Source organism: Phaseolus vulgaris, chromosome 10, assembly GCF_000499845.2.
Source record: "Phaseolus vulgaris cultivar G19833 chromosome 10, P. vulgaris v2.0, whole genome shotgun sequence".
Taxonomy (NCBI): Eukaryota; Viridiplantae; Streptophyta; class Magnoliopsida; order Fabales; family Fabaceae; genus Phaseolus; species Phaseolus vulgaris.
The window spans coordinates 6,785,984-6,804,482 of record NC_023750.2 but is presented as its reverse complement, the minus strand read 5'-3'; the positions used below and the strand labels follow the sequence as shown (position 1 = coordinate 6,804,482).

The following is an 18,499-nucleotide window of genomic DNA, read 5'->3' as shown; positions in this document are numbered from 1 at the left end:
GATTTGTTAAAGAAATGTGTTACATAAAATAATAGAATTTTAACATCTTGAGAATAAAATTTTATCTTTTCTTAACATAGGATGAAATCCTATATATTAAAATAAAATTTGATAAAATACATATTCAATGTTGCAATGTTGAAAGTGTAAAAGAGAATATTTTTATTTAGAATAAATCATTTATATAATTAATAAATATTGATAAAATAAAAAATAAATAATTAAAACAGTTATATTAGTAATATAAATTTTATTATTATATATTACTATAGATTATAAAATATCCTAATGAAAATAACATATTTTGACAAAGTAAATTGTGGACAAAGTTATATAATAATCTATATATTTATCGTAGACTTTTTTTTATGTCACTCTTTATATTACTATTCAATCCATTTATATTTTACTTACTTATTATATATAAAACAAGTCCATTACCTATCAACATAAATTTGTTCCAACAAATATTAAATATTAATATATTTTTTCTTATTCTTACATTTTTTCTCTTGTTCTCCTAATTATTTGTAGCTTGTTAGAATTAGCCACAACTTAAAGAAAATACCAATCATTTCATAAAATCATCCTATTTATAAAATTTATCATCTCTGCTAAAAAGAAAAATGTTCAATGAGATTTTAAAAATCAATAAACATTCAAATATATCTTAGATGATTAAATTCGTTTCTATGTTGATAGGAATATTTGTATTATGTGCTTATTTGTTGCTCTATTGAGTTTTTTTTAATCGTGTTTTCAAATTAATCTCATTGTTTGTAAAAATAAGAGTAGATGACTTCATAACAAAAAAAATATTTACATATATAAAAAATTAAAGATTTATTATTAGGTATTAAGACCGAAAAATATAAAAGAGATTGAAGAGTGAGATATGGTTCAAATCCATATACACACAAGGTTGAAATAATTTAAAAACAAAAAATACAACGCATAACGCATACATATTTATCATATCATCAACATAACACACATAAAAAAATACAACTAAATAATCTTTCACCAAAATGTAGCAAACATTAATCATATCTCAATGAAATAGTTGTTCACACTCAATGTCTTTCAAAAAAACTCTGACTAAGCAAAAACTAACACCTTGTCAATAAAAAACTTTACTGATAAAAATTAACACAATTTCTTATGTCAAAGTAACTACTTACATTTGTTATAAAAAAAATGATAAAATAATAATATTTTTAAGCTTCTCACCATCTAAAGCTTATCTATGTGAATTAGTGAAGCATGTAATGCCTCATTTTCTTAATGAGTTTTGCGTTCAATACTACGATCATTTGGACTTAATATCATCTCAAGTATTCTGACCACACACCCATAAAAGAGTAGCACACCCCATGAGTGATAATACATCCATAAAGACTCACACCCATGAGAAGCAATATTCCATACAAATATCATATTACATGCATCACACATACAAATACATTTATATATTATTCCAAAACATAACATGTAAATTATCGTCCTCACTGTCAATGTTGCTAGAGTGACCTTGTTTCTTACAAATGAAAAACTTCCTCACCTAAGTGATTTCACATTGTTTGATTGATACAACTCCATATAGCATAAATGGTTATATCTCTCCCAGCTCAAACATTTTTCTTGTGAAGCGCTCATCACTTGAGTGTTCTTAATACCACTTGAGTGATGTTCTTGTCCTATCACATACAAGTTTTCAAAAAGCATAAGATACATTGTTTTACCAATGCTTGAGTGATCATGTTATCGCTTGAACATTAACCACAATTGCATGGTCTCACATATTCAGTTGCATGTCACATATTCCACAAACCCATGCACCATTGTTAGGACTCAACTTTTGAGCGATCATATCATCACTTGTTTCGGAGAAGATGTAATTGTTGCATACTCTCACTTGCTTAAGCTTCAAAGATTTTCTTAAGTTATATATCATATTGATTAAGTTATATATCATTTTGCTTAGGTATCTATATTTTTGCTCCATTAATAGTGTGTAATGCATGTGATCATGACTAATCATTTAAACAATATCTTACTGTTTTAGGCATGTCACTCTTTGAGAAATATAATTCCAGAGAGAAAAATTCATAAAATACTCCTATATTCTCATTTTTCTCATACCTTAAACTATACGAAAATACTCAAAAAAATAATAATAAAATCCAATAACATACAAATCTATCATCAATACAATCAACTTCCCTATACTAAATTCCATAACCAACATACACATAAAAATCATTAAAAAAATATATTTTAAATAAAATATTAATGCTACTCAGTGTTGTGACAACTCTATGTGAAATTATAATAGAAGAGTTAATAAGTTAGGTTTAACTGTAGTTAATTAAAATTATTCAATAGAGACTTGTAACTTAACCTACCCTAAATAAACCTAGTCATTATGTTAGTTTTTTCCTAAATCCTTTTTTTCATGTACATATTGTTGAAACTTTAAAAAACAGCAAAATGATAAACATAAAAAGTTTAAAATATGATTTTAACATTTATATTCTTTTTCTTGTTCCATCAAGTCTAACGAGACATGTAACAGACAAAAAGTCAACGGGACCAAAAGAAAAACTAAATACTTTTATATAAAACATTTCGTAACTGATAATCATAATTTGCTAATCCAAATTATTAAAAATTTATATTTAAAGACATAATATAACACCTCATATAAACTAATTATAGAATACACAATCATATATTTTATTATATAAAAACATATACATAATTCTAAATTACTTAAGAGAAAGTTTAAAAAACTTAAATTTTATCAGGTGATGGGAACTGATACTAACTCGTTCGATACTGACTGATATATATGTGTTGGGATTTCACATCGACTAGAAATGAAAATATTTCATTGTATATAAGTGAGTGCAAACTTCGATCTTATGAACCAGTTTTATGGGAGTTGAGTTAGATTTAAAGTCCACTTCATAATATTATGAGATTTATATTTTGAAGAAGAAATTATGTGCAAGTAAACTAAAGAGATTGATAGAGGGTTCTAGAGAGAAGAAATAATGTTTTAAAAGAAAAAGAATCCCACGTAGAAGAAAAATCCAAAAGAGAAAAAGAACTGAGAATTTTAAAATTCCAAAAATTATCAAAATGTTGGTTTGAATCTAACAATAATTTCTTTTTTAAATATATTTAAAAAAATATAAACTTTATTTTCACTTCCATTATTATATCATAAAATTATTTTTTAATTTTTTATTTGCAATTAAATTATTCCATTTGTTTTGTAAAGTATCAAAATATCTCACTACAAGAAACTAAATAATTATAAACCAATTTTTAGAGACTAATTTTTAGAGACCAAAATAATTAGTTACAATAGTAACTAAATTAGAGATCATTTTAGAAACTAAAAAAAATTGGTTTTTAAATTAGTTTTTATTATTGTTAAATAGTTTCTAAATTGGTATCTAATTAGCAACCAATTATTTAGTTTCTAAATTTGGCCTCTAATTACTTGGTTGTTAATTAGATACCAATTTAGAAACTATTTAACAATAATAAAAACTAATTTAAAAACCAATTTTTTTTAGTTTCTAAAATGATCTCTAATCTAGTTACTATTGTAACTAATTATTTTGGTCTTTAATTAGTTTTTATTTCATGATTTTCTTGTAGTGTTTATGATGATTATGATAAATCTAAATTAAATTTTCAACGAGAAAATCTCAATAATAAAATATTTATTGAGAATCATATTTAAAATTTTAAACAGATCTCGATAATTTTAATTAGTACTAATTAAAATACTAGTATTAAAAAATACTAACTATATTTAGTGTCAATTTATAACATATTTTTAACTTTAATTCAATTAATACTTCAAGTAATTGTACAAACTTCTTAAGTTATTATTTATGAATTATATTCCACATTTAAATTTCAAAATATTGTTTAATAATTAAAAAATAGAAAAAATATAGTCTTGTGATATAATCTTTAAAATGAGTAAACTAATTACTTGTATGTGAATGGTCAATTTATGGCATGAAACTTTAGGTATTTTCACTTTCTTAAATATGATAAAGTAATTTTATTTGCATATACCTTATCATTACAACACATAACACATAAAGGCATAAAGGCATAAATTTTTTCTCTTCATTTATTGATTTTTTTCTATAATCATAGGACAAAATACAACAACTCAAATGTTATCACTTTTTTAAATTAAAACTAACATCTAATATAAACTACATATGTGAAAAAAAATATCATTCAACAAATATATAAATATATATATTATCTAATTAGTCCTTTACTTTTAAAGGTTTTTCCCAAGATTCTTTACACCATTTGTGGCTAGTCCACTTAGGACTTTCTGTTGAGTTTGCTTCCAACTTCTTAAACCTTTTCCAATCACTAAGAGATGCCTTCATATCTGCTTCCTTTGCGATGATGCTCCTACAACAGTTGGCATGGACAGTGACGACTGCCCTAAAATCCTTACTATCTTGACAAAATCCACTAAAATAAAGGGTGTCCAAAAACCTAACCCTAAGTCCTAAGTGTTTAATTATACCACTCCTAACTAGGTCTAAAAGAACATCTTGTTCTTTTTTTCCTTTGGAGTTATCCTTTTGGCCATACCATTTTTCAAATAAGGAAATGGTCTTGTTGTTTGACCTCACAAAGTAAAATCCAGTGTTGATTGGATGACTTTCTGACCAAGGATCACCAAGGTATGCATCTACACTTATTTGTAGGTCTTCTGTCTCATTCTTGCTCAGCCTTGTAAAGGGGTCTCTTAACCACATTACATCTGTGTCCTATACAAAACATGTTGAATGAGAATTAGAAGACAAAAAAAATATGAAAGTTCAATTGATATACTTTTTTATTTAACTATTCAACGATTATGGTTCTCTTTATATACAAGTTATAAATATTTGAGTTTTTATTGTAAAATATATAGCTTTTTTCTGTAATAGAAAAAATATCCTTTAATTTTTATTTTAATTGTTTGTTTGCACAAAATTATCTCTCAGTTAGTAATTGAAGACTAATTTATTTTGAAATTGAATTTTGTCTCTCTCAACAACTTTTTTTTTTTATGATCATGAATCAAACACTCATATAAAATTGTCAAAATGACTATATTCCAATAATCTAGTCCACATGGTTTATGATTTAGGTTAAGTTAAGCTTAAAAAACAGTAAAAAATAAAATAATTTTTTTTGTGTGTAACCAATTTGACTCAATGTCCATATAGATCAAGATCGAACTGACCGTTTATTTTATGATATATCAAGATGCACTTGTTTAATGTATTATTAAACACATTCTTCCATTTATATATTGTCAAATATAGGATTTTGGGAAGTAAATAAAGTGTTGAATCCTCATTTTAGATTATTAAGTACAAACACTTCAATCAATTATGTTTATAATGTATATATTGTGGTGTTTTTTTTTTAAAAAAAAATTAGGATTCTCAATTGCAAAATAATATGAACTCTTGTATATATATTGATCTATTTTTCAAGTATTACCCTCCCTACAAGAATATGTTATGTTTTATCCCAATTTCATTTGCTCACCTTGTTGTAAGGTTACTATCATATCATATGAGAACAATCTAATAAGTTGCAAAGATATTGACTAAAAAGAGGAAATGAATTTGGGTTTCAAATGCTGGCATTGACGCATGTTGTGGTGAAAGAATAAAGGAGACAATCTGGTGGCAACTATAAACTAACTCAACACAATTTCCTACATTACTTATACCTTGCAAAGTGGTATGGACTAGTCAAGGCAATTTTGTGTACCACTTAGGTATGTTTGGAGAAATTGTTATCCTGTGTCTTTTTTTTTTCTTTATTGCCTTGTTTAGACCAGTTATGAATGAGAATAAGGGAGATCATTATTGATGGATTATCTGTGAATGAGACTACTCATGTTGTTTTGTACAAGGGTTGAAGCACCCATTTGTGCTTCATCTTAATTTTATTATTTTGCTAATAAAAAAATAATGTACTTAGAAGTGAACTCTAAGATTAATTCAACCTTACAAAATGGGCTTATAAGGTGAGATTTACACTCCCTTATATACTATAAAATGTCTTTATCTTTAGTTGATGTGGAATCTCCAACACTCCCCCTAAAACCGATATATGTCAACTCATGCATTGGATTATATATTATAGATAGTTCGATAATGACTCGATAGTGGGTGACTTCATAAGCCCAACAAACTCTCACTAAGATAAACTTTACATGACTCTCATACAATATTAAGAAGTGAACTTTAAGTTTAACTCAACCTTACGAAACCGACTTATACAACGAGATTTTGACCTACTTATATACCATGAATGTCTTTATCTCTAATCGATGTGTGATTTCTAACATAATGAAAATAACATTAATAGAAATATTCAAATAATATTTAAAGCAAGGTATATGATGTTGTATAATGTATATTGTCATTGAATATTAAACTTTAGATTTTTGACAATGATATATCATGATTTTTTTTATAGACAATTTTTACAATTTTTGTAAAATTTTCAAGTTAAAAATGTCCGTTGACCGTAGACTTAACATAAGGTCATACTAAACCAACTATTACAACTAAGCTGAGATAGGTCGGCTGCCATTTTGAGATTATTAAAAAGCAAAATTCTTGAAGTTATTAAAATTAATTTATAACCTACTTTAGTCTAGACTAATATACATAATATTATAATTCAAACAAATAAAAAAGTCCGAAAACAATTTGTTCCAACAAATTAGAAGTTAATAAAAATACAAATATTACTATAAGAAAATTATTAAATAGAAAATAATGTTAAAGACCAAAATAATTAGTTACTATTTGACTAAATTAGAGACTATTTTATAAACTAAAATAATTATAAGTTTCTAAAGTAATTTATATTATTAATAAAAAAATATAAAATAGTTTCTAAATCGATATCTAACCATTAACTACCAAGGTTTTAGTCATCATTAGTCTTTTAAAGACTAATTTAGATATCAATTTAGAAATCATTTTATAAATTTTTATTAATAATAGAAATCACTTTAGATTTAAGTTGCATAGTGATGTCTAACGTGAAAATTTTTATATAAAAAAAATCACTTTAAATATCAATAATTTTTTAATCTTTAAAATAGTAGTTAATATAGTGACTAATTATTTTTTTCCTCTAAATTTAGTTATTATTTAATTATTTTCTTGTATTGGATTAAGAGTTTTTATAAAAAAATTATTTAAGTTTTAATATTAAATTTTTAATTCTGAAAATAAGTTTATTTTGAATATACTTATGGTTAAATATTTCATGATAATACAATAATATCCCAAAACACTTTTTTTATATAAAAATATCATAAACTTCATCAAGCTGTAATGTAAATATCATAATTATGATTTTTTCTCTTCTGTTATTTTCCACTCCTCAACACCTTAAATATGGTTCAATAATTTTCTTGGTAAAGTGCTATTTTTTTTCTAAATGCAACAAAACGTATTTAATTGCTATATGCACTTTGCACGTAAGTGAATAGTGGAATGGTTGTAAATTTAAATGGCAACTTTGAATATAATTCAAATTTTCACAAAAATTTATGTGGACAAAAACTAATTAAAGAACTCAAAAATCTGTCACAACAATAAAACTAGTTAAAAACAAACAAACAAAAAATGTTAAGGGCCACTAATGGTATTGTTTTGGTATACTAAAACAGTATTAATATTATTTTTATCTTGATAAAATAAATATAAAATAATATTATTTTAATTTAAAATTGTTATTACCAGTGTACATTATATTACCACTGTACATTAAATATTTAAAATATTTTTTTTCTTCTAAATACTTTACTATTTAATTTTACAGTGAATAAAAATAATGTTATTTTTTTTACTTAGTGATAATATGTTCTTTCTTCTAATATTTATTTTTTACAAACAACGAGTTAAATAAAAAATTAAAAAAAGAAAAAAAAAGTTAATCAGTAAGTTGAAAACAAAAAGATAAAAAGATAAAAATAATTATTATATTATTTTATTAATTTAGAAAATATAAATAATAATAATAATAATTTTTTAATAGAAATTTAATTAAAAATATTTTATTATTACTTTAATCAGATAATCATTCTAGAAATATTATTGTTCAAACTTGAAAGTACTAAACAAAGTCAGAGCTTTAATGAGTACAATTAAAATCTTTTCGGGACCATTATTTATGAGAATACTATTAATTGGTCCAAATTTCAAACAAAAAAGAAAAGACGTGTTTCATTGGAATATATGAATATACTTTAATTAGGAGCACAATTAAACCTTGTTTACTTGAAGAAAATGGTAATAATTTATTTAATAAAAAAATAAATTAATATTAAACTTTCCTTTTTAAATTCAGTTGAATACACTAACTACTTATATTCAACTTGGCATAATAAATATTCATTTTCATTAAGGTAAGCTTAACCATTTTATCTATATATTTTTAAGGAAAGTTAAATTAAACACATCTTTGACTTCACCCATTGTAATGTAAAATGGAAAGAAAAAAAATGAAGAGGGAAAAATGTTTCAAATCTTAAGTAAATAAAAATATAAAAGAAAGAAAAAAATTGATTTTTGAAATATACTATATATATATATATATATAAAATTACACTAATATATAATATATTACGAAGTATCAATAACACTAGTATAATGTTTACTAAACTTTATATTAATAATAATATTTTTTTCGATTTAATCTATAAATTATAATTTTATGTTGTTGTGATTATTATAATATTATATTATTGTAATTTATTAAGTTAAACTTTGTTAAAATTGAATAAATAATAACAAAGTAGTCTAATAATTCATATTTTAATATATTTTGAAAAATATATGTTCATGTAATACATATAATCGGGACATAAAATAATTTCACATTGGTATAATTTTTTATTATATAATATAGATGAAATGAATTTTTAATTTAATAGTGAGTATTGGAAAACATGATCCAATAGAAAATTATTTAGTAAAAATTATACTTATAATATATTAATCTCTCTTTATTCATTTATTGAATATAAAAGTACATGATATATATACATAGAGGTTAAAAGACATATTAAAAAATGAGTTATTTTTAAACATGAGAAAGGGCAATTGATGATGGTAAAAGAGATAAAAAAAAAATAGAGAGAGAATAGAATTGCTTACTGTGAAAATGAAGTTGTAGCCATGTTTGAGAACTTCCAAGAGGAACTGAGTTCTTCTCCACATCATCTTGATGAAGTCTTGTGACATGTAAATTTTCTCACCTTTGAAATCAACACCATCTGTTTCTAATCTGAAGCAGTTCATCTTCAGAAACATGCATCTATCATAGGCAATTTGATCAACAGCTACTAAGAGAATGTGATGAATCAGAGACCTTGTTCCTTCTCCAAGCCAAAAACTGCTGAGAAAAATATCAAGCATGGTGCTGTCACTCTCCACATCTTGCTCAACATAAGCCCTATTCACTACTGCAATTATCACTGTTTTGTTTCCCATTGAAGCTTTGGCCAAGGCACAATCAAGGGTATCTCCACATGCTTCAACATTGTTCGTCTACAATGTTTGTTTGCACAACATTCAGAATAAAATTTGTATCAGTAAAGAAAGAATAAATATGAAGTATTTTAGATACTCCAACCCTATTAAAAAGACAAATTATATATATATATGTCGAATAATTACCCATAAAATCACCTCACCAGCATCCATCCCATACTTATGGGACTGTATGTCGAACAACAAAATCTTCACCCATTAGATACATAAAATTTCAGGAGCAGAAGCATGTGAAAATTTTTGGAGAAATTTCTTCAGAGATTCACAACAATCTCTCACTCAAGCATGTAACACAAAATTCACTTAACTTTTTATAATGCAAACTTGATTTTCATATGAGATTTGATTTTTTTTTCCAATAAAGGTCAAATGACTCAAACTCTCTCTATATACAATTGATGCAAACTAGGTTAAGAACTAGCTAGAGCAATTGAAGATTATCTATCTTTCATGCATGATTTATGTTAAAAAAAAAGGGTAAATTTGAATGAACTTACAAAATTTGATTGATTGAGTGGTTGCTTTTGGAAAAGGATGATTTGGTTGGAGAAATAGGAGGAGCCTTGATAGAGCAACATAGCAGCAATGAAGATTAATGATACAGTTGCCAAACTCACAAGAGGATTATCCATCATTCTTCTCATTGTGTCTTTGTCTTTGTTCACACAACCAACACTCAAGAGTAATATATGAGAGAGAAAGAGAGAGAGAATTAGGTCAAAGAGAGGGAAAAAAAGTATAGTGATTTTCTTTTATAAAAAGACCATGTATGAAACAGCAACTAGTAGCAAGCACCATTTATGCCTAAGAACCTTTATTATAATAAATGACAGGCCAAACATATGTTGAAGAAAATTGAAACTATTAAATAATTTACCTAAATAAATATTAATTTTACAGTAACCTCTGAGTGGAATTAACTTTAGCAGATTTTATTCTGTTTGATGAAGAATTAAATTATTCATCTTAAATAATTTTAGTAATTAAATATTTAATTTTGATAATTTTAATATTAAGGAGTAACATTAAATATCAGATTTAATATTTATGTTTATTTTTTGAAATCAATTTCTTTAAATTATCTCACAAACAATATCAATTAAAAGTAATGATTTTAATATTATTTTTTTCAAATTCAATCATTAATTATAATTTTGTCAATTTATTAAAATCTATTTATTTCTTTATTTACTCTGCATAAAAAAAATCACTCAAATAATTGGATTCGGACCATAAATCATTTGTTAGTTTAGAATAAATACTTTATAAAATTTCAAGAATTTTTTAAAAAGTGATAAATTTTGTAATTGTGTGAAATATTCATTACCAAGTTTTAAGCGCGATGATATAAAGAATTTTTTTTTGTTTTTCATTAAGCTTCTTAAGGAAATCAGTTTTGCTAATTATTCTTTTAAAAATATTAATTAAAAACTAATTTATTCTTAATGAAATATATGGTAACATATTTTTCTAACTCAAGTCTCAAGTGATGTATGCTAATATTTTCAGGATTGACGTCTTTTTTTTTAAAAGAGATATTGATTTTTTTATATTAATGAATCATAAACAAATTTATATAAGAATTCAAAATATCAATTTTAGGAAATTTATTCTAAATTACTTTGTTATAGGAATTTTCTACTTATACCAAAAAAGCTCAATCTTTATAGGAAATAATCAATTATCATTAACAACAATAAATTAAATTATTATTAAAAGTGCTTTCCGGATTACTAAATGAATATAATAATTGATTATCATTAATAATAATAGATTATTTTGGTTAGTTATTTCAAATCTCTTTTAAAAATGAAATTCTTTCTCATTCAACATATAAACTTTTCATACTTTTTTGAAATAGAGAGTTTTGTTATGTTTTAAGGAGATTTTCTAAGAATTATTTTACATAGTAGAACTTGTTTAAAGAAAGATTGTTCAAGATTTATCAAGAAGCATTGATCATGTTATTGATCATGTTGTAGGTTGTTGAATTGTAAACTTATCAATGTCAGGTAATACTTGTCTTTTACTCTTGAATTTGATTTGTAAATTTTGCACTAGTGTTTGATGTGTTAACTTAGTGTTTGATGTGTTAACTTAGGTAATTGTGTGTTTTCATTATCTTGTGTAAAACTTCTTCAAGGGTGTCTCAAGAAGTGTTTTGTTTTTTTTATTCTAATTACATATGAGTACTTGTAATTGGATAATTTAGGATTTTAGTAGAAAATCTAGCTAAGGTTGTCCCGATTAATTGGATTTAGACTCGAGAAGAAGTGAACCAGTATAAAATTTTATGTTTTTTTATTTTTCATTTTTCTTATAATCTTGAATTCTTTTTATTCTTGGTAAATCATTATCGATCCCCTTAATTACATCAACAATGATTTAATGAAAAAATTCTTTAAAATTTTAAAGGTCTTTCAATCAATTCACCACCTCTTGGTTGTGTTATTAATCATTTATTGTTTTATAGAATTCTTATAAAAAAATGAAGTAAATGTGTGATTATTTTTTCTTGTTTCAAGGTTTTTTCTTGTTTTCTACACAAGAATGATAAGATTGGAGTATGGATATTATATGATGACTTTCGTCTTTCAAAAAATGAGATTTGAGAGGAAAGTCAACCTAATTTACTTTGAACTCTGTGCCTAGCTTATTTCAATGCAACATAATCAATTATGTTACATAATAAATTATATTGCCTAAAAATAGGTGTTTTGAAGTGTTATTCATACCTATAATTTATTATGAGTTTTTTAATTTTTAATTTTTTTATTATATTAATAAATAAATAAAAAATAATAGTAAAAATAATAAGAAATAAAATATTTTGTTTTTAATCTTTTTTTCAACTCATCTAAATAACCTTACATTCAATTCTATTTCTCTTTCACATATTTCATTTTTCAATCCTCACTTTCTTTCCACACCATCCTAACAAAACATTAAGAAGGAAAACCATGTTTATTTATGATATTGATTTGTCTTGTTATAATAAAATGGTCCATGTTCATTTTCCATCCATGTTGACATTTCTTCTAAATTACTTTGTTATTAACTTGCGAGTTGGAACACCTTTCACTTGTGTTTTTGGTTTTGGTTAAAAATACATTTGAACCTAAAGTTATATGGTCCACTGAACATAAAAAGTTTGAACCAAATCAAACCAATTTTTGCAATTTGATTTAGATCAATTTCGTGGTTTTATTGTATAATTTTTATTAGTATATGTATTTGATCTTATTTATTTTACACAACAATCTAACATTATTTCTTGGTGAATAGTTTCATTCTCTACCCTATCATAATTAAATATTTGTTCTCTTCAACATTGTGTATAATAGTAAACAATTTATTGATATACACATTAGAATTTTTTTTCTTCTTTTTTAATCTAGAAAATTAAAATAAAATATAAGGCATGGTGCATCTCTTAAACCTATATAAGGAGCATTATGCGTTTATCTAAAATCACACTTGAGAAGTACAAAATCATTCGAGTGTTGACTAATTTTTGAGTTCTTTTGGGTTAAAGGAAAAATCCAAAATCCTATGATTTTGATTAAGAGTTAAAAATAACTAACTATAAAATAGTTATGGTTCATTTGTAAGGCAATGGCTTAGTTCAACAACAAATCATGTAACACACAAGTGTTTTTGTTTGATAGACGATATAACATTGAGTAGTCTATTTTTACATTTGGTGAGGCGTTTATATGCTCAGACGTTAGATTATGCGTATTTCTTGAATATTTGTACGCTTATTTTATTATGCAAGAAATGTTTGTTACTTTTGTCTTCCAAAGAGATCCATTTTATATCAAGCACTAGTCCTACCCAATGATCTTTTAGGAAAGTAGCTAAAATTGCTTTCTTTTATGGCTCAATTATCTTCCATGTACGGTGTGCACTTTTACCATATGTTGGTGCAAATGGTTATGCTATTTAGGAAGATGCAATTAATGATGTTTCATACAGAAGAAGAACATTTAAAGTTGCATGAAATGCCTTTAATGCAATGTCCATATTCAAGCTCACTAGACGCATAAGTGACATTTAAGTAAGTTGAAGCTGCTTAACAACCAGAAACAGTTTCTCAACGAATATATTCAGCACCTACATAAAGTCACCTTTCAAGAAGAAGAACAGAGAGATCCCTGTGCAAAGAGCATAAACTCTGCCAATCTCTAGATTTGAAAAGGCTTCAAGGAGAACACTATGAGTGTTTATGTAGCTAACTTGGAGAGAATGTTTACCCTTGTATTTTTTTGAAAGACGTAATCCCTTTGCAGAGAGAAAAGCCAATGATTTGTTGATCATTTATCACACAAAATTCTTATCTTAGAAAAGAGTAGTTGTTTTGCAAAGAATACTCATTAAGTCAGGAGTGATTTGTTAAAAGAATACTCATTGAGCTAGGAGTGACTTGTAGAAAGAATACTCGGTTGAGCTAGAAGTGACTTGTTGAAAGAATACTCGTTGAGCTATTGATAAGTGCCATAATTTAGTGATATTTCATGCAAAAAGATAGGCACTTATGGACTTTAATTGTTAATAGAGTTATAATTCAACCTTTAATTTATAAATTTAAACTCTTTACATATTTTTTGGATTATGAGATGAATAAGAATGATTTATTCCCAAGTCTGTGCTAATTTCAGGAATCTGTGGAAGATAGAGATAAATGGCTAAAGGAGGAATGAACAAGTTAAAAACAAGATGAAAAGACAAAGTTGGAGCATTGAAAACTCACCCAAGAACTTGCCCAACCAAGATCACTCTAGAGGAAAACTTGTTCTCTGGAGCAAACTTGCCCTAAACTTGCTCAGGCTCACTTAAGCAAGTTCACTTCAGTAAAGTTAGACTTTTTCTTGTGAAACTCACTCAAGAAAGCAATAACTCGCTTGAACGAGATGTCACTTAACCTACAACAAATTAGGGTAAATAGAAGGTGTGAGGCAGAACCTTAAAAGGACATAGGGAAGATAATCAGAGATAAAAAACCCTAAAGGAGGTAGTCGTCGATGGCAAACACCATGAATCTTCTTTTCTTTCTTTCCATGTTTGTAATGACCAATATGAGGGGCTTAGTATTCCCTTTGGGATTGAGAATAATCTATTCAAACTCGATACACTTGCTGAATTAATAAGTCATAAGTTATGAATGACTTATAAAAAGAATACTCGGTTGAGCCAAAAGTGACTTGTAGAAAAAATATTCAATTGAGCCATAAGTGGCTTGTGGAAAGAATAATTGGTTAGTCAGGAGTAGTTACAATCTCAAACAATACTTAAGGGATTAACCAAGAGTGATTACGAGCCTAAATAATATTCAATTGCACTTCACAATGTTAGTCTACCTTGTGAAACTCAGTCTATTGATTGTACAATGAATGTAATAAGTTGTGATAGAAGAACCAATATAAAATGTTGTGTATTTTTCTCTCTTCCTTATCTCCTTTAATTTACATGTTATTTTTGTTGAAGATGGATGAAGCCTTTTCTCTGCCTAGTGTTAGTGTGTGTTTGATGTAGAAAATAGCTAGTTTGTTTTGAAGTTTGTAATAGGTTTAGATGATCTTGTATGTAGGCTTGTGATGGCAAATTCATGAAGCTCTTCTTAGAATCATGTGAAAAATGGTGCGGAAGCCATGGATGTAGATGTGCAAGATCCTCCTAAGAGCTATGGTGATCTTGAAGGTGCATGATATGTATGGAAGTAGGGAGGTTCGGCCAGCCCTATGGTAAGTGAGGAAGATGAAGATTAGATCCTAGAAACTAGGTAGAAGCAAAGCATGGCACAATGTTGGCAGCATATCTTTACTCTCATTAATCTTGCAAATACAAGTGATAGGCATCTCCTTTTATAGGCCAAGGAGGCCGTAATTCTTAAGCTAAGTGTAAATGAAATGCTAGCTAAATGTAATGTAAATGTGAAGCACATGGGTGCACATGGCACATGGGTGCACATGGGTGCACATGGTCCTTTATTAGTAAAGGCTTCTAGAAACCTTTAGCTAATCAAGGTTAATGCTTCATTAATTCTAATGTGCAGAAATTTAAACAATTGTCCACATGGTTATGCTATTTACACCTCATTTAAAGCTAAACTACACTTGATAGGCCTTCACGGAATATGTGCTATTAGGCCTTTTCCCATTCATAGCTTGATCCAAGTCTTCTTGTTCTAGACGCTCTTGGCTTGGTTTTAGACGCTCCTAGCTTAATCTTAGATGCTCCTAGCTTGGTCTTAGACGCTCCTAGCTTGATCTTAGACGCTCCTAGCTTGATCTTTAGACGCTTCTAGCTTGGTCTTAGATGCTTGGCTTGGGTTTAGACGCTCTTGGCTTGAGGTCTAGACGCTCTTGACTTGGCTCTTGCCTTTCATGGAAGGTTGTGCTTGGACCTCTTCCATCAGCTTGTGTATGTGTAAGGTTGCCTTTTGCTACATGATCTATCCTAGATGCCTAACCAAGCCTAGAATAAGCACATGAAGTGGTTAAAAGTTTTTCCAAAAGCTTTTTAGAGTTTTCTCCTAAAATCAGGATACTGCACAAAAATAAATCTGTTTCTCTGTAAAAGAACAGGTTTATTCTTTGGTCTGCTAAAAGGATTTTCGAAAGTTAGTTAGGGCACCAAAGGTACAACTCAGACAGTTATTTCAGTTAGCTGAGTTGGCAGTTTTCACAAAATAAATCTGTTAAGTTCAAAACTGAATCTGTTGTTTTCATAACAGCTTTTCAACTATTTTTTGAAAAGAAGTTAGAAACTGTTTTCTATATAAAGAAAAGCCTCTCTCACATGAAAGGATGCTGAGCAATTACGTTTTTGACAGAGATCAAACACTTTCTATGTGAAAAGAAGGATTGAAAAGGATTTTTGAAAGGTTTTCCAAAGGGATCTTCAAGTGTGCTTGTTCTAGGAAACCTTTGATCTTGGTAAAGGTGCTGGTGCAGTTCTGCAGCAAATTGAACTACTGGTTTTGAGTTCTTGCATCTTCTTTTCAGGTGTAATCTTTCCTTTATTCTGGTTTGTAAAGGTGTAAGTGTTAGTCACTCCTTGATAGGGTTTCTTGGAGTGCAAGGTGTGCTGAAATAGGGTTTTTCAGCATTGGTTGTGTTGTTCTTGTAGTGTTCAAGAACTGGTGTGATTGTAAGTGATTGATACTGTTTCTTAGTGGATTCCACCTTGGAGTAAGGTGAAACTGGATGTAGCTCTGTATGAGTGAACCAGTATAAAAACTTGCGTGTCTTTTCTTCTCATCCCAGCACTCATTTCTGGTTTTGCATTAATTCTGTCAAGAACTAAATCTGTTCTTTTGAAATTGAATCTGTTAATTCTGGGTTTAATAGAAACTGTTTTTCCTGATCCGTTAAAGGTCTCTAATCACAAACAAGGTAGTTGTATACAAAGTCTTAATTGGTTTGTGAACAAATAATCTACTCATTAAAACCTGAGAAAGATTCATTCTCTTTAAAATCTTGTGTTGAATGAATTTGATTGATTTCTTGGCATAACTGTATTCTTCATACTCATAAAATCTAACCAATCTGATTCTGTTATAACCCTCTGTTGATTACAATTTTAATTTGAACAAATTCAAATTGTGCTAGACTGCTCTGAAGAATCAATCTGTTTCATGTAAAAACAATCTGTTCTTTTGCCTCTGATATACTGAAAATTGTGTGTTCTTGCGAAAATTTTATAAGCTCAATTCACCCCTCCCCTCTTGAACTTAGACACTAATAGACCCAACAATTTTTTCCGTACTAACTTAAGAAGGATAGTCATTATGAAAATCAATTTTGAAAAGGTTTTAAGAATAAGTAAATATGTGAAAATGAGGTTGCGACTGTCATGGTACATCATACACAATACACACACACACATATATATATATATATATATATATATATATATATATATATTAACAAGTTTGTAATAGACTGCTTGTTAAGTAAAACTATCACCTGACCAGTTATTAATGTCAAACGATACTTAAAAAAGTTTTTAAAAATTAATATAAACACAATTCAAATCTCCTTTTTTGTGTTTATCTTATTTTCACATTTTATTAGAGTATTGCTTCCTTACTTGAGTTTTCCTAAGTGACATGTCCTTCTCTTGTCTTCTTGGAGCATAAAGAAGAGTTTCAAGAGACCCTCTAAGTATTAGCCATCCATCTTTGGATGTGTACACTTTATAATCTCCACTTTATCTTACCCCTATTCAATTTACTTTTTCTATATTTCCTATCTTTCATTGTCTTTTTCTATTCCATTTCTTACATCTTTTACTTGTTCTTTTTAAACTTTCATCCCTTATCTCTACACCATCCAAATCTAGCTAAGAATTATCCAAATCCCCTAAAGAATTCATTCAGCCACACCCCCAACCACACATGTTTCTTTAAGAAAACCAAGAAATACCGCATACTGATGTGAGTTGATTTAGAATTGCACATATTTTTAGGATTTCACTTGGATTATGATTTTGGTTTAACAAGATATGGCGAGACTCAATAAACACTACAAGAAATTGTCCATTTACATACCGATTATTACATACGAATCTGAATCCGTATGTAAAGTAAGCATTACATACAGATACTTACATACAAATTTAATTCAGTATGTAAATATGTTGAACCAAGTGGTGTTCAAGCTTTGAAGAATCCAAATCCTTTGAAGGATGTTGAAGCTTGGTTGTGCTTGCTGTTGCTGAGCTGTCTTAGTTAGGATCTGGGGTAGTTTGAGTTTTGTAATCCACTCTAGATTGAATCCAAAGCATAGGCATTCTCAATCTTTTAAAAGAAAAGTGTTTTTCAAACTAAGTGAAAAACAACCGATTGTTTTGTCAAAACAACC

At 27.3% G+C, this 18,499-nt stretch overlaps 1 protein-coding gene across 1 annotated transcript; it reads right to left on the bottom strand.

The window, feature by feature from the left end:
* Positions 1 to 4,134: 4,134 nt before the first annotated feature.
* Positions 4,135 to 10,425, bottom strand: LOC137819751 (uncharacterized protein At1g28695-like). The gene is made up of 3 exons (XM_068623724.1): positions 10,130 to 10,425; positions 9,237 to 9,629; positions 4,135 to 4,823 (listed from the first exon to the last, which is right to left on the bottom strand). Exons 1-3 carry the CDS (start codon positions 10,274 to 10,276, stop codon positions 4,305 to 4,307), a joined length of 1,059 nt encoding a protein of 352 aa, XP_068479825.1. The 5' UTR covers positions 10,277 to 10,425; the 3' UTR covers positions 4,135 to 4,304.
* Between the last annotated feature and the right edge of the window lie 8,074 nt (positions 10,426 to 18,499).

What these genes read in the sequence shown, in the direction of transcription:
- LOC137819751 (XM_068623724.1), bottom strand. Translation starts at nt 10,276, where the DNA reads ATGAGAAGAATGATGGATAATCCTCTTGTGAGTTTGGCAACTGTATCA. An exon ending in CACTCAATCAATCAAATTTT is followed by an intron (nt 9,630 to 10,129) that starts GTAAGTTCATTC and finishes CAAACATTGTAG; the next exon opens with ACGAACAATGTTGAAGCATG. An exon ending in GCTACAACTTCATTTTCACA is followed by an intron (nt 4,824 to 9,236) that starts GTAAGCAATTCT and finishes TGTTTTGTATAG; the next exon opens with GACACAGATGTAATGTGGTT.